Below are 17,063 nucleotides of genomic sequence, written 5' to 3'. Positions count from 1 at the left end.
ATTAAACTTCACCCTATTTTCTTATGTTTTGTGACATGCTAATCATTTTTCCCTTCTATAGCAATATCCAATTCTCACTCTAACATGTATTTATGAACATTAGGTATTTTTACCGATTATGTCATTTTAGTCGTTTTTACGTAAAATCACTTAGCAAAAGTTGTTTAACACAATCTCAAGCTTCATATTCAACCATAAAACATCAAAATTCATGCATATCATTCATGGGTAAATTTTTAAATATAAACCCTAGCTCAAAATATTGGTAGAAATAGGTAAACCGAGCTACGAGGATTTCAAAAATGTAAAGAACATTAAAAATGGGCATAGAAATCACTTACAATTAAGGCTTAAAAGTGTTGAAACCCTAGCTATGGTGGAGAGCAAGATTCAGCAGCAACTTATGGAGAAGATGATCATTTTTTTTGTTATTTTTCCCATTTTATTTCATTTCATATCGAAATGACCAAAATGCCCTTCCTTACTAAACTTTCAAAAATTCCATCCATGTCCAATTTTTGTCCATAAACTTAGAAATTGGTCAAATTTATATTTAATACCTCCTAATTAATATTTCAAAGCAATTTCATACTAGAAACTTCTAGAATGCAAGTTTTGCAACTTATTCAATTTAGTCCCAAATTTCAAATTAAGCACTTTATGCATAGAATTTTTTCACGAAAGTTTCACACAATCATGCAATCAAATCATAGACCTCAAAATAATTATAAAATAATTATTTCTATCTCAAATTTGTGGTCTCGACACCACTATTTTGATTAGGCCGTAATTCAGGATATCACACATTCACACAAGCATGCATTCATAACATAAACCTCATAATAATCATAAAATAGTTATTTCTATCTCAATTTTGTGGTCTCAAAACCATTGTTCCGACTAGGCCCTAATTTGGGATGTTACAAGCCGATTGCTTCTGTCTCCTATTCTTGGTTTTACGCTTTTGGTAAGTTTGTTATGCGCTTGGTTCAAACTATTTTCATGTATAGTAATAGTTAATAAGTTTCGGTTGGAATGCAAGTAATCTTTAAGGGCTAGCAATCAGTCTCTTGCGACAGTTTAAATGTGCAAGCCTCAATTGGTCGATCAAGTCAAGTGATGATTAATCATTTGGATAAGTGTTTGGCTAGGGTTTTTTTAATTCGATTGATAGGCGATTAACCAAATGTTGTGATTGAATATAAGTTTGGAGTGCTCGTGGGTTATTTGCGCACTTTTGCAAACAAGGTGTGTAAACACAATCCCAACTTTGGAAATTAACCAAAGTCGAAAAAAGTGAACGATGATGCTACATGGGCGTGTGCTCGCTCGTGTGGTAGTCCGTGTGATTAAACATAGACGTCTGGTCGTTGAGGCCGGCCATGAGCAATTTCATGGGTTGAGGTTGTATTGGGCCATATTGGGCCGAATTGGACCGTATTGGCCCCACGAGCATGTGGGCCCCGCACAGGTAAACCACACAGACGTGTGGAAGTTATTGGGCCAAGCTATGTAATACACACGACCAAGGCCATTATGGGTTGGGTGGGCCACACGGGCATGTAGGCCAACATGGGCTCGCAATATGGGTTGTGGGCCCACTTTTATTGTTTGACTGTTAAGGTTGCACGGGTCGTCCAAGACGATTGTGGACCTACTGTTGGGTCGATAAGTTTACGTAGACCCCCTATTTGATAAAATGACTATTTTGCCCCTATGTAATGTAGGACTATATTTTAGCATGCTATTTTTAACTGCATTGAGTACGTGTGTAATATCATGATATGGCATGACATGTTGTATGATGCGTTGCATGGGGATGGTTTTAATATGATTAGAAGAAGTATACGGTACCGGCAGCTCTACTGCAAATGCTGTTTAGTGTCACAATCGGTACTACTTGGAGTGTATGGATGGGTGGGTTGATTATATCCCCACATGGAGTGTAGGGTTGGATGGAGATGGAGTGTAGAGGCTGGTTGGGTAGGATTTCTTGATTGCATATCTGTACCGTTACTGTCACTGAGATGGGCTTAGGCCCAAACTGATACTGATATTGTAATGGGCCAATGCCCTAACTGAAACTGAACCATTATTGAAATGGGCTTAGGCCCAGACTGTATTTGCTCACTAAATGGTTGTTTGATGTGGGATTACACACTAAGTTTTTGTAAACTCACCCTTCTGTTTATCTACGCAGGTAATCCCCAGACTTAGGAGGATCGGTGCAACGGGGGACTCAGAGGTGGCCACACAACTACTATTATTTTTGCTTTTGATTTTAATTATGAGTATTATTAGTTGGGGTATTTTTTTTGTAATAAGGCCTCTTTGGATTTTTTTTAATTTGGGATTTTTTTATTTGTTTCAATTTATAACTACTAGCTAAAGGAAAAGACGTGGGTTTTCAAAAAGATAAATATTTTTCAAAGATACCACGAATACTTAACCTATTTTAAGAGCTTCCACAAGAAATAATGTTTTAATATGATTAACATTTTGAAAAATGGCTCACATTTTGAAAAATGACTCACATTTTGAAAATGAATGACATGTCTTAAAATCATCTTTAAGATTACACAAAAAGGTTAAATAGAGAATGGGTTTTTCAACAATATCACACTTTACAAAAAACACTTCAATTTGACATTGCCAAATTCGGCCATAACATCCAGGCCAGATTTGGGGTGTTACACCTTCTCTTAATGAACACCAATTGAATGTTTAGATAGGGAAATCGAGTAATTTACTCAGAAAACCAAATTTTGACCAAAAACGAATGATAACAAACGTTAACAGAAATTTAACACCAGAACTTATAGAATTGACTTCCAGTAAAACAACAATGAAAAACAAAACTTTCTCAACCACAGCAACAAAATTTAACAAGTAGAATTTTAAAACTAAGCGATGAAAATTTAAAAGAAGAAATGTAAAGGAAAGTGAACAACGAAGGGAGGAAGAAAGTTAGGTTAACATAAAAAAATAAAAGATTTATTTCTAAAGCAAAACTAACTAATTACGCAAAGTACAAAAACATATCTTCGTTTACACAGAGACTCAAACTCAAGACAACAGCGTAAACAAAAACTTAAACAAAAACATATCTTCGCTTACACAGAGACTCAAACTCAAGACAACAGCTCAATCAAAAACTTAACCATTGAACCAATAGGCTCACTCTTGACACAGATTCACATAGAAATAAACTTAAGTCCAACATTCAAAGATAAGGGTCAGATCAAGCAAAACAACAAAAAATCTCAAAAGTGATATTTGAACACCTGACGTTTAACACACAAGCGGAGCACTTAGCCACAGGCACAGAGACTTAATTATATCAAAATTTAACAAAGAATACTCAAAATTTTGAGGTGTTACAAAAATTTTAAAGTGAAACTTATGAGCTAGAAATCGAAAACTGAATATAATAAGAATATTTTTTTTCATTATTTTGACAATGTTATCGTCTGTATATAATATATTTGGCCTAGCCTTTAGTCTCTATATGTAGAGAAAATAACATGAGTTTGAATAATTTATTAACTGAATAACAATATTTAATAGGAAAAACAATTCTTATATGGAGTGTTGTAGGGTGGGTGACGACTAGCCCCTTATCAGATTAGTGTTTTCTACCCATCCCTTCTATACTAGGCCTATTTGGGTCATTTCATTTATCGAGTCAATTGTATGTGTTATATGATTAACCCAATAAATATTTTTGTTATACCTAAAATATTATTTTTTCTTTTAATTAATTGAATGATTAATTAAACTATTTTTTAATTTTCTTAACCCAATTCTAATTTTGTTAAAGTTATGAAAACTTTACCGTATTGAAATATATGAGAAAAATAATTTAACTGGCTTGTTCTTATGAAACTATGATTACTTAATTAATTAATTTTCACTTTAAACTTCAATATTTAATAAAATAATAATTTGAAGTCATTAATTAATTCTCGAGTTATTTTTTATAGCAAGAAAACAAATTTACTGTGGATAGTGATACATGCAATCTATTTCTCAGGTTCATCGTTTCATTAAATTCCATTTCATTAATTAATGCAAATCCTCAAGGTTATACTAAGCTAGTAGAGGGATCCATTAGATACATATAATTAGGGCTCAAATAATTTGTAATTAAGTTTCAACTCTTCGTCTATTTATTACAATATTATTAGTCATGAAGATATTCCGCTAATGTATCATGACTGAGCTCTCCCCATTATATGCCATTATGAATACTACTTATCAATGTGTTCGTCCAGTGACCTTATCATATGTGTGTTACCCTCATAGGATGTCCTTAATATCTTTTGAATATATTTGTTCTCCCAATATTATCCTATTTTATCTCACGGTAACCATTACATCTTCTTTCATGAAAAGTCAATTACTAACAAATAGTAATTAAATCATTTATCTCTAAGAAAAATGACATGCGACCACGTTACTTTTCATTTATCATGTAATGTCGATGAGAAGACATTATTTACCCTTTGTTGGGATATGAATTCCACTTTTGTGGAGTAATGCTACATCATACAGATGTCATATACCTAACGTACCAACTTTTAGTTCCTTATCTATTTGAGCTTACGCCCCCATTTACATCAAAATATACTAGTTACACATACATAGCCCATCATCCACTCAGGATTAATGTATGCCACACTACGAATGTCACAAGTGAATAAATCTATAAATGAATCTTGGATATATTCTACTTGGATCCTTGGATCTATTCTACTTGGATTTTGTCCGATGTACTATCAGGCTAGCCGATCACGTCTATGTTTCTATTTTCTAGGAGTCATCCGGTCTGATACCTAAGACAAGGCATCTCCTCAATTGGATTTGATCGACAACATATTAGCCTTTCAATCAATTCTATCACTTTCGATTAGATTAAGGACGGGTTTAAATGATCTACTAATATAAGTTGCCTTCTTGCATTATGGTCCACCCACATAATGTCGCTTACTATTAGTTTCAATGTTAGATAATCAGAGATTCGATATTTGCTTTCATTTTACTTTGCGAGCAAAAAACGTTAAGGACATTATACAAAAGATATTAATGATATTGATGGATTTTTATAAAACCAATTTTTTTAAAAAGTTACAAGTACATAGACAAAATATCACTACACTAAGGGCACTAGATCCCAACACACGGGTCATTCGTCAATGATGAATGATTGTTATTACTATTTGTTAGTATTTTTTTTCATTGTGGAAGATGTAATGTAATCATGAGATAAAATAGGATTATATTGGATGAACGAATTTAACCCAAAGTGATTAAGGATATTCTATGTAGGTAATGCGCTTATGGCAAGGCCATTAGACAAAGTATAAATCAGAGTTGCTTTCCTAATGGTATAAAACGGGAAGTTCAGTTATGGTACTTTTAGTGAACCGACACTAAGACTGTATAATATTGTAATTAATAGACAAAGAGTTATAACTCAATTATAAATTATTTAAGCTTTAATTATATATAATTAACCTGTCACTTCGCTAGCTCAACACAATCCTGTATGAATTGTGTTGGATCTAATGCTCTGAGTGTAGTATTTTTGTCTATGTACACGTGTAATTTTTCAAACCAATTGGTTAATAAAACAATTCATTGATTACATTAATATACTTTGTATGATTGTCCTTATGTTGTTTTTGCATGCAAAGCAAAATAGAAGCAAATATTGACTCATTGGTTGTCTAATATTTAAATTAATACTAAGCGGGATTAAGTGGCCGAATCGTAATATGGAAAGACAACTTATAATAGTAGATGGACCTAAACATGTCTTTAGTCTAATAAAAAATGAGTAATCCGATTGAAAGACTAATATGTTTTCTATCAAGTCCAATTGAAAAGATGCCTTGTATTGGGCATCGAAGTGGATGATTCCCAGAAGATAGAGACATAGATGTAACTAATTGGTCCCAAAAATAATAGATCCTAAAACTGTTTATGGATTTAATCACTTGTGACATTCATAGTGTGACATACCTAAATCCTAAGTGGATGACGATCTATGTATGTCTTACTCGTATACTCTAATGTAAGTAAAATATTGAGTTTAAATAGATAAGGAACCAAAAGCTAGTGCTTTGGGTATACAACTTCTGCAGTATGTAATGTCATTCGAAATAGTGGAATTCATAGCTAGAGACATGGGTAAATAGTGGAATTCATTGGCATTACATGATTGATGAAAAGTAAACGTAACCAATAATAGATCATTTTTTTTATGAATGACTTGATTACTATTTGATAGTAATTGGCTTTTCATGAAGGAATATGTAATGGTTACCATGAGATAAAATAGGATGACATTAGAAGACCGAATTAATCTCAAAAAAATTAAGTATAACCTATGAGGGTAATACATTTATGATAAGGTCATTGGAGGAGCACTGAAGGGGTTGCTTTCATAATGGCTTGTTGTTGGGGAAAGCTCAATTACAATACTAGTGTGTGGTGACTTCGTGACTAAATAAGTTTATAATTAATAGGAAAAAAGTTAGAACTTAATTAAATCATTTGTGTCCTAATTGCATGTGTCCAATCGATTCCTTTGCTAGCTCATTGAATCCATAAATGATTTGCAGGTTGAATCAAATGAACAAAAATGGATATAAATGGTGAAAATAGAGAAATGGAAAACATTTGGAAATTAATGTAGTTTTCTCCAAATGAAATGAAAAAGAAAAAAGAAAATGACCTGGAAATGAATTTATGGTTTTTAAATTAAATGAAGTTTGAAAGTGGAAATAAATCATTAAGTCATAATAAACCCATTGAGTGCAGAAATATTAAATATATTTTCTCATAATTTTTTTACGGTAAAGTCATCATGATTTTAATGGAATTAAAATTGGGTTGAGAAGATTATTTAATTGAGAAATTAATTTATTTGAGATGTTTTATTTTGGGAAATAGAAAAAAAATATCGTGTTGGATCGAATTATTAAGTACCGAGTTAAAAGTTCAGGAAGTATTTGTAATTTGACCTGATATGAAAGAGGCCCAAAAGCCCCATATTTTAAAAGGGAGGGATGGCAAACCTAGTATTATTAACTAGGGTTGTCGCCTCGTTATGCTTTTATTGAATCTGGAACCCTAAGTGTAGTATTTTTATCAATATACATTTGTAATTTTTTTCAAATAGATCGGTTAATAAAACAATTTTGTTGATTATATTAATATACTTTGTATAATTTTCCTCACAATGTTTTTTTGCACGAAAAGTAAAATGGAAACAAATGTTGTTCATTGGTTGTCTACTGTTTAATTAGTACTAAGCGGTATTACATGGTTGGATTGTAGTACAGAAAGACACATTTTATTAGTAGACAACCTAAACATGTCCTTAATCTAATCGGAAATGAGCAAACCAATTAAAATGACTAAGTGGTCTTTTAATGCAAAAGGTACAATGGCCAACTAACCTTTACATAAGCTAAACATGCTTGGAAGGAAAAATGACTAAGAGGTCTTTTAATGAGAAAGGTACAAGGGCAAACCAACCTTTAGAACTTGTGCGCACTGATGTATGTGGTCCCATTAGCATCAGTGCCCGAGGAAGTTACGATTAAACTTTTATCGATGACTATTCTTGATATGGATATATGTATCTAATGTACCGCAAAAACAAAACCTTTTGTAACATCCCAAAAGGTAAGGGGTTAGAATTTTTAATATCCAAAAAAAAAAATCAAATCTTATCTTTTATTCAAACCATTTTTATAAAATTAAAATTCTATATCTTTTTATCTTTTTATCTTCCTATCCTAATTTGAAATAATATCTTATCTTTTTTTTTTTCAAAATTCAAATAGAATTAAAATTCCTTTATCTTTGTAACTACTTATGTTAATTTCAAATCCAAATTATTCCTTTTCAAATCCTAATAGAATTTATCTTTCTTATTTCCAATTATTATTTATTATTCCCCATTTGTTATTTTATTATATTAAAACCCTACACTCTCTCTCTATATATATATCCTAGTTTTCTCTTAAAATTCTCTGTTTCAAAACTCTTTTAAGCCCTTAAATTTTGCCGAAAAATATTTTTTAAGTTTTTGAAAATTCAGTCAAGTCTTCATCAATTGTTCTTCTTTAAATTGTTGAATTTCGAGTCAGTAGATCGTTGATTTTTTATCAAGATTGTCCTTTGTAGGTGACTGGATCGAGCTTGAACGAAGGGTAATCGCCCGAGACCTCAAAAAAGTCAGGTGTGTGTTTTTTATGAAAAATCGAGTCAAATCGTGTTTAGGTTTAAACCCACATGACCATGCACCACCATTTTACAGATTTTATAGTTTTGCCATTGGATTTTCAAATTTTATAGTTTTGCCACTATTTTCTAGATTTTACATTTTCTGCCACTGTTTTTTCATATTTTTCAGTTCTGCCACTGTTTTTTTAGATTTTACTGTTTTACCACTTTTTTAAAAAAATTTATAGTTTTACTATAACCTTTTATTATTTTATGCAAATCATCCCTAAATAGATTTTTAATGGAATCTAGAGAACTAGTTTATACAATTAGGTCCCAGATTAGGAATAGAATGAATGAATACAAGAATTTATGACTTCATTGCTTATGATTGATTGCATAAATCTGTGAATGATTTTATAATTGCTTTTATGATATAATCGCTTATGATGGTTTGTTTAAATTTGTGAATGATTGTATATATTTATTAATGCTATACATGTTGAATAAATTTCTCACATGTTTTAATGATTGATTTATGAATTGTCTATTATTGCAATGAGATAGAATGTTGATAATGATATTGATTGATTACATTATGATTGCATTGCATTGCATTGCATTTGTATTTGCATGGTGGACGATTTGAAAAGAGGAAGTATATGGAAGTATAACTGCATTTAGTTGTGTGTTGTGTATCCACGCAAAAGTAGATTCCAACTGTGTCTATTTTACCATGAAAGCATAACCCTCTAAGAGCTTTTATCTGGGAGTATATTGCTCTTCCACGGCTATTGGCAAGTTTTATCTACATTGTATTTGTGTGCTGTGTACCTACAACTAAAGCAGATCCCAATTGCATCTATTTTTTGTGTGTCCACAGCAAATGGTAGTGAAAACTGCAAATTATTGGTGGTATTAAGTCTATAACCTGGTGTGATTGGAGAAAGGAGTTCTAGGAATCCCCTAATATGGTGTGTAGCAATTGGGGTTAAGACTACTGACTAATAAACGAATTGATTATTGCATAACATATTGTGCATACTCATGAAAGGTGCATAAAAATTTACTGAACTGTTATGTCAATTGTGAAAAATAGATTGATTTGTTAATTGAATCCGTCTGACTAATTATGATTGATCGTTAATGGTTTCTTACTTGAAGTACCAAACCCGATTTACCATATTGAATTGATTGATATGTGAGACTATTTGTTATCATGTTAAATTGATTGATATGTGAAACTGTTTGTCATTATACTGAAGAGATTGATATGTGAAATTGTTTGATATTATTGTACAGATTCGAATATTGAATTGGTTTTTTGTAAAAGGACTCACGCTGAGCTTCTATAACTCACTCCCTTTATTTTCCTTCTTTTCAGTTAACCCAACGGACTAGGACATGGGCTCAACATTCAGAGGGTCTCGACTTGTTCTCACAAATAGATTGTTTTTAGTTATTATTATTTTATTAATCTTATTGTAACCGTGGTATCGGATAATATTTTACTTACATCATTTAGGATGCATTTCATTAATTATTATGAATAGGGAATTTATATATATGCAATAGTTTATACCTAATATTTATTACTGACAGTGATTTCAGTGTGTTGCTTAATTATTAAGTGTTTTAAACGGGTTAATTCATTATACAAAAGATTATTCTTTTTTTTTGTTGCTGAAATTAATGTTAGTTTTAAATTCATGAAATTGAGGTAATCATTTGTATAAAATAGGTTTAGTATTGAAAATTGATTTGTAAAAAGATTGAGCCACCTCGATGGTGAATGTAATCTCTCTGGCTCGGGTCTACCGTCTAGGCTGTGTTGAGGAGGTTACACCTTTGATAAATTTCGAGAGTTTCATGCAGAAGTGGAAAAGTAATAAAGTTTATCCATAAAAAATCTTCAGTCTGACCGAGGTAGGGAATATTTGTCCAATGAGTTCTTAGGATACATCATAGAGAACGAGATTTTATCCCAATTGACTGTGTCAGACACTCTACAACAGAATGGCATAGCTGAGAGAAGGAATAAAACCTTGCTTGACATAGTTTGTTCAACATTAAGCTATTCAAAACTTCTTACTTCCTTCTGGGGATATATGATACAAACGGTTTGCTATATTCTGATTGATGTGTCAACTAAGTTTTCTTGTAAAACACCTTATGAACTGTGGCATGGAAAGAATCTCGCTCTAAATTACTTTTAGAATATGGGGTTGTCCAGCACACGTTCTAGATAAGGATGCAAAGAAGTTGGATGCACAGATAGAATTGTGCATATTTGTAGGATATCCAAAAGGAACAAAAAGAGGATTATTCTACAATCCGAAAGATAAAACGTGTAACACCTCAAATTTTGGGGATAGAATTTTTTGGATCTGTGGTTAGGGTCAGAGAGAAAGGTGTGCTATTGTGTTTAGTCACACGTTTAAGTATCAGAATAGGCCTCCTGGTCTGGTGGTTAAGTGATTGTTAGTGAACCTTAAGGTTTTGGGTTCTAGTCTTTGTGTGCGCATTTGAAGAAACATTTCATTTTGTCTTGTTTTCAGTTAATATTTATAACCATTTTTTTTTACAATTATTCTCTATTTTTGGTTCTGGACATTTTTTTTCCTTTCTTCCTCTCGGCTTTTCTTTTTCTTCTTTTTCGAATTTCTTTATTTTCTTTTTCAAAACGAGTTTGCTTGTGGATGTTGGAGAGTCGTTTCCTCGTCGTCAAGTCAGAGTCTGAACAACTTAGATCACAAAACAGGTGTGGGATTCAAACCTCTTTCAATGTACTTGCGTTTTGTTGTTTTACTGTAGTAGTTGACAATCTTTTCGTGTGTTTTGATAAATGGGCAATTGAGGCTCGTTTGGTCTGCAATCTCTAGAAACTTAGTGTGTTATGATTGGAGGTCAATTTATTGACTGAAAAGGATTGATTTTTAGGTTGGTTACGGGTATTTTTGTGGTCCCACAGGCATGTGCAGGATCACACGGTCGTATGGAATTAGGAATTAGGGTTTTTGGGCAAAATTTGGTGCCATATAGTCGTGTGGATGATTTGGGGATTTTTGTTGATCTTCACACGGCCATGTCCCCTGGGCACACAAGCGTATGTGTTTGGGGATTAGGGTTTGACTGATTTGGTGCCACACGGTCTGGCCACATAACCGTGTGGCTAATTTGGGAATTTAGGGATCCCACACGAGCGTGTGTCTTGGACACACGATTGTGTCTGGTGAGCACACGGGCGTGTAAGACCCTTACACGGCCGTGTCTACCCAATGCTCTATTTTAGTACAATTGGGAAGTGAGTTACACGGCCTGCTCCCATGGCCCTATCCCTAGTCCACATGGGTGTGTGCCTCAGTCACACTACCGTGTGCCTTCATTCACACAGGCATGTGCCTCAGTTACATGGCTGTGTACCCGTCTTCACATGGGCGTTTGACCTGCCACATAGCCTAGGCATTTCCACACAGCCAGAGCACACGACCGTGTGGTCCTAAGGCACTTATTTTTCTTCTGTATGTGTTTCTGATCTGAAAATGTGTCTGTGTGCTTCAACCCTTGGCTAAGCTTTAGTAAGGATAGTTAAGACACTGATTTGGGCTATGGCTTATGCGTTGTTTGTAATTGTTGTATGAGATGTCTGACTCTGGACCTGGTTAACTGGGTATATGTGTGCATATCTGTTCTGTCTGACTGCCTGTTAATGTTTCACTGTTCTGTGGGATTGTGTGCATACATACACTTGCATAAGGTAAAGTTTTGGGTGGGATTGTGAAGAGAAGGAAGATTGTTTCTGTTCTAATATGGTAGTTTAACTATAATTTATTCGTATAACGGTTTACCGCACTGTACCACACGTACATTAGCTTTGCTGCATAGCATTATTTGATCTGGTAGTTCAAACTGCAACATGTCTGTACAACGGATTACTGTATTGTATTGTACTCTTATACACCAGCTTTGCTGCGTATTAATATCTGAGTTGCTTAGTCCACATACATGGTGTGTAGGGTTGGATGGGCATTTTAATGTCCTATGTGGTGTGTTTTGGTTGGATGAGCTTAATCAGCTCTTACTGGGTGTGATCGGGGGACGGAGAGGTGTGTTGGCTGGATGGGTGGGTTTTATTACTTGACCACATTCATGTGCATCTATTTTTTGGATGTATGATTATCAGACTTGTAACACCCCTTACTCGTATTCGACCCTAGAATAGAGTACGAGGCATTATCGGACTTATATACAGGCAATCATGAAGAACCGAGACATAAATTTCCATCCAAATTAAAACTTTGAAAAAACATTCGTATCGCCCCTTAGACGAGTCTATGAGGCCCAAAAAATACATTGGGAGTGGTTTGGTACTAAACCGAGAATGTTTGAAATTTTTATAACACTTTAGAAAATTTTCATGCTTTAGAGCATGTTTGGTTTGGTGTATTGGCATAGCCAATACACCCCTAATCGGTGGGCCCCACCTAATGCGACTGTATTCCATCGTTTGGTTTGATGTATTTCTAATACGGGTGTAATCCTTTACCTTCCTAATCGGTGAAAACCACCGATTTCTAATCCCCCTCTTTTCTGCAGATTAGTTGCCCCTTCGGTTTCCCCTCCCTGTTTTACCCTTTCTGCCGATTTGCTCCCTCTGTGCGCCACTCAAAATTCATTCCATATCCTAAAACCCAATTCTCTCTATCTCCCTTTCCTCTCTTTCAACCATGGACGCCTTGCTTTCTGCCCCGGAAATCACTTCTCAGTCGCTCTCTACCTCTCCAGGTTCTTCTTCCTCTTCTTCTTCTTTAACTTCGAACGATGATTCTGAGTTTGTAACTAGTTCAGTAAGTGAACGTACTTTGGAAGATAATGGGAATGGTAAAACTAATGATAGTAACGAGAATGGTGAGGGGAAGTTTGAAACAGTACCCGAGAGGCCATTTATGGCTGACCCTGATGAAGTAATTCCGACCGTGAGGGATGTTAGTGATGCCCCTTTTGTTGGTTCTGATGGTTCGAATGTGATTTTGAATGAGGACTCGTTTGGGGATGGCGATAATGGTTTAGAGGAATATAGAGGTGAGGGTTCGATGGGGAAGGTTGATGTTGATAGTGTTGGTAATGGGGAAAAGGACGATAAGGTGGAAATGGGTTCTATTGGAGAAGTCGACCAATCTGTTTTATCAATGGAAAGTGGAGAGGAAGGTAGAATTGGGATTTTTGAGAATAATTTGGTGTTAGATGGTGGAGCTAAGGGTTTCAATCCTATGATTGTAGAAACAGTAGATCATCAGGTAGTTGAAGTCGATGGTTCGAAATTTTCTGGCGAAGAGGAGTTGGCTGTCGATGCGAAACCTTTGACTGGAGCTGCTTTAGGCATTGAGACATTGGTGATGAAGGAGACAGAGGTGGTTCCAGTTGACGATAATGCGAGCTTGGATAACGGCTTGAATCATGCTGATGGTTCGAAGTTTTCCGGCGGAGACGAGTTGGCTGTTGATGCTGAGAATAAAGCTGATATTGCCAGTGGGGTTATGCTTGGTAAAGACAATTCTGGGACTGAGCTAAATGATCTCAAAGATGAGGAGATCATAGATATTTTGGAACAAGCATTTGCTGAGAAAGTAGATGGAGGGGGTGGAGATGGAATTCAGGCAAAGGATAGTTCTGCTCAACCTACAGAAATAAAGGCAGCTCATGAAACAGAGAATTTAGATAGTGATTCTCAAAGCAAAAGGTCAGTAACCCTGCCAGGAGAAGAATCTCATTGGCCTGAGTCAGTGGAGCAAACTACAGTGGCTGGAAAAGTTAGTTTTGAAGGTGAAATGGAAGAGAAGTAGCATCAGAATGAAGGCTCAGAGACTGATGGAGAGGCTGAAAGTATGTTCTTTAAGAATGCTGAAGCTGCTAAGCAATTCTTGGAGGAGCTAGAACGAGGATCTGCCATTGGTTCTCACTCGGGTGCTGATACTTCTCATAATCATATACAGACAAATGCTATTGATTCAGATGAAGAAGGGGATACGGATGAAGAAGGAGAGGGGAAGGAGTTATTTGATTCTGCTGCTTTGGCAGCCCTCTTGAAAGCAGCAACTGGTGCTGGCTCTGATGGCGGCAACATTACTATAACCTCTCAAGATGGATCTAGGCTTTTCACTGTTGAACGTCCTGCAGGCTTAGGATCCTCACTGCAAAATGCAACATCCGCACCTCGATCAAACAGGCCTAACATATTTAGTCCTGCTGTAACAAGTAGGGGAGATTCTGACAACAACTTGACAGAAGAAGATAAAATAAAATTGGAAAAGTTACAGCTTATAAGAGTCAAATTTTTGAGGATTCTTCAAAGGCTCTTCGTTATTCTGTTTTTGACTCCTATAGCTATGTTTGTTTATTTAATGAAGATTTAAGGATATCTTTCAAGAGGTTTATGAGGCTAACTGGAAATCAAAATATGAGGCTGCTGGGATATGGTGAGGATCTTTTTCACTTTGATTGACTTAAATTAATTTTCTTTATATTTATGTCAAATATTGATTCAGATTATTTAATTTAAGGTATGAACACCGTCTTATTGATGATATGGTGGCATATGCTCTAAAGAGTGAAGGTGGTTATGTTTGGGCATGCAAGAACTATGATGGTGATGTCCAGAGTGATTTCTTAGCCCAAGGTTTGTGTCACAAACTAGTAAAAGGGGAAAAAAATGTTCCCCTTTCAACCCCAAATTGATAAAATTTCACATTATTCTTGCGGCATGGTAGCTATATTGCTTTTCTAACTAGACCTGAATTGCTTTTTGTAGGTTTTGGATCTCTTGGATTGATGACATCTGTGCTGGTATATCTCATGTCAACAGTTTATTTAATTTTATTATCTTCTCTGCTGGTGATAAATAGTCTTCTTATCTTCCTCCTGCGTTGAAGATGAATACTAAACATGGGATGATGTAAATTCAATCCTATCCTGAGCACCATCTTACATGCCACTTACCCTACATGATGAATTTGTTTGTGTTTCAGGTTTGCCCAGATGGGAAGACAATAGAAGCAGAAGCTGCTCATGGTACTGTTACACGGCATTTCAGAGTTCACCAAAAGGGTGGTGAGACCAGCACGAACAGCATAGCATCTATCTTTGCTTGGACGCGTGGGCTTGCACACAGGTAGTACTGATGGCATCTTTCTTTTTCACATGGGCGGCTAACAAAATTATTTAAATGTTTTACTAGAACTATTATGTTGTTTGCAGGGCAAAATTGGATGACAATCCTAAACTCTTGGATTTCACTGAGAAACTAGAGGCAGCTTGTATTGGAACTGTGGAATCTGGAAAGATGACCAAAGATCTTGCACTAATCATTCACGGCTCTAAGTAAGTATTTGTCAAGCATGTTTTATGCAATTTAACCGCCAGTGATTTTTATGGTCTGTTAACTTGCAAATGATCCTTTATAAGAAATGTTTGTGCATGTCAGTGCGTACTCATATAATTCGTTTTTGTACTTTGCATACATGTACATATATGTTATAATGAACTTGGTTATAACATTGACATGGATGCTGCAGGCTTGCTAGGGACAAGTACCTGAATACTGAGGAGTTCATTGATGCTGTTGCAGCAGATCTAAAAGCAAGACTTTCTTAAGCATAAATTTGAACATGGTAACTACTCCTAACCATCAAAGTTCTTTGTGCTTGTTTTGCCCCTCCACCTTGTATAGACCAATTTATTGGGAAGATAAACATATGAAATTAACTTATTTGCGTAATTGTTAAGTGAAAAACGTTTTATTAGCAAGTTGCACATTTTGCAATAGATGTTTTAACTTGGATAAATATGAGAAATTTTTTTAATAGCATGTTTTGTGCTTCTTGATGTTTGCTTTGGTGCCGGGTCCTTGTAATATAGACTTGGGAGCAAAGTTGTAAAATTTTAACTGACGGTAATTTAAAAGGGACTAAATTGCTCAAATTTTTTTCATGTTGGAGGGACAAGTTTGTACTTAAGCTTTATTGTACAAGGATCTGCTGGGAAATTTAACCTTTGCGTTTGTGTTTGTGGCCTGATGTTTCTTTAGACATTGATGGTAATGTTTGCGTTATTATCTGTTGCAGGTCGAAAATGGAAGGGGGTGGTTTTGCGGGTTTGCAGGAAAAATAATAATAAAAAGCATCAGTGGAGGTGGCGTGGATGAGGTGAGGATGGCGGTTGTCAATAGATGAATTTAATCACCATTTTATGAGATACAGAGACGAGCACTCTCTCACTTGATTCATCTCATTTTTATGTTTTGAAGGGTTTCGATTTTTAATGTAACATTATATTTAAGGATTTGGATTTTGGTTAAATTTCCGTCGTACACCATATCTGCACCCCTACGATATGCATGATGCAACAAATGGATGAAAACCGACATAGAAAATATTTAAAAACAAAAGAAAATGGGCATGGGCATGGGCATGGGCATGGTAAATATAATTAACTGCCTCGCCTCATTGGAAGTTAATTTGATGTTGTATTTCATGTACAACAATATTTCTATTATAATGTTTTATTAATGTAACAAATAAAATGTAATTTGGTTGCATGGTATATACCTACCTTGTGTAATTATAATCTTAAATTTAAAAAGTATTCAGCAGCAACTTTTTATATATTTTAAAACTTGATTAAAAATAGTTGAGGATAAGAAAAGAAAGGAAAATAAATTAGAGGAAAGCTGAGTAATAAATGGTAAGAATTTCATTAAATTATATATTTTAATTAAAATATATTTAATAATAATTATGTTAATTTATATTTTACAGTATCATATATTA

General features: G+C 34.6%; 1 protein-coding gene across 1 annotated transcript; it reads left to right on the top strand.

The window, feature by feature from the left end:
* Positions 1-14,588: 14,588 nt before the first annotated feature.
* On the top strand, positions 14,589-16,592 carry LOC107885926 (cytosolic isocitrate dehydrogenase [NADP]). The gene is made up of 7 exons (XM_016841998.2): positions 14,589-14,714; positions 14,799-14,914; positions 15,047-15,081; positions 15,264-15,406; positions 15,493-15,615; positions 15,810-15,905; positions 16,359-16,592. The coding sequence occupies exons 2-6, from the start codon at positions 14,824-14,826 to the stop codon at positions 15,886-15,888; spliced, it is 471 nt and encodes a 156-aa protein (XP_016697487.2). The 5' UTR covers positions 14,589-14,714; positions 14,799-14,823; the 3' UTR covers positions 15,889-15,905; positions 16,359-16,592.
* Positions 16,593-17,063: the final 471 nt, after the last annotated feature.

This window comes from Gossypium hirsutum, chromosome A08, assembly GCF_007990345.1.
Source record: "Gossypium hirsutum isolate 1008001.06 chromosome A08, Gossypium_hirsutum_v2.1, whole genome shotgun sequence".
Classification (NCBI taxonomy): domain Eukaryota; kingdom Viridiplantae; phylum Streptophyta; class Magnoliopsida; order Malvales; family Malvaceae; genus Gossypium; species Gossypium hirsutum.
This window is presented reverse-complemented; position numbering and strand designations above follow the sequence as displayed.

Excerpts from the sequence above, each read along its gene's own strand:
- LOC107885926 (XM_016841998.2), top strand. The coding sequence starts at position 14,824 with ATGGTGGCATATGCTCTAAAGAGTGAAGGTGGTTATGTTTGGGCATGC. Across the intron at positions 14,915-15,046 it reads GAGTGATTTCTTAGCCCAAG|GTTTTGGATCTCTTGGATTG; the intron begins GTTTGTGTCACA and ends TGCTTTTTGTAG. Across the intron at positions 15,082-15,263 it reads GATTGATGACATCTGTGCTG|GTTTGCCCAGATGGGAAGAC; the intron begins GTATATCTCATG and ends TTTGTGTTTCAG.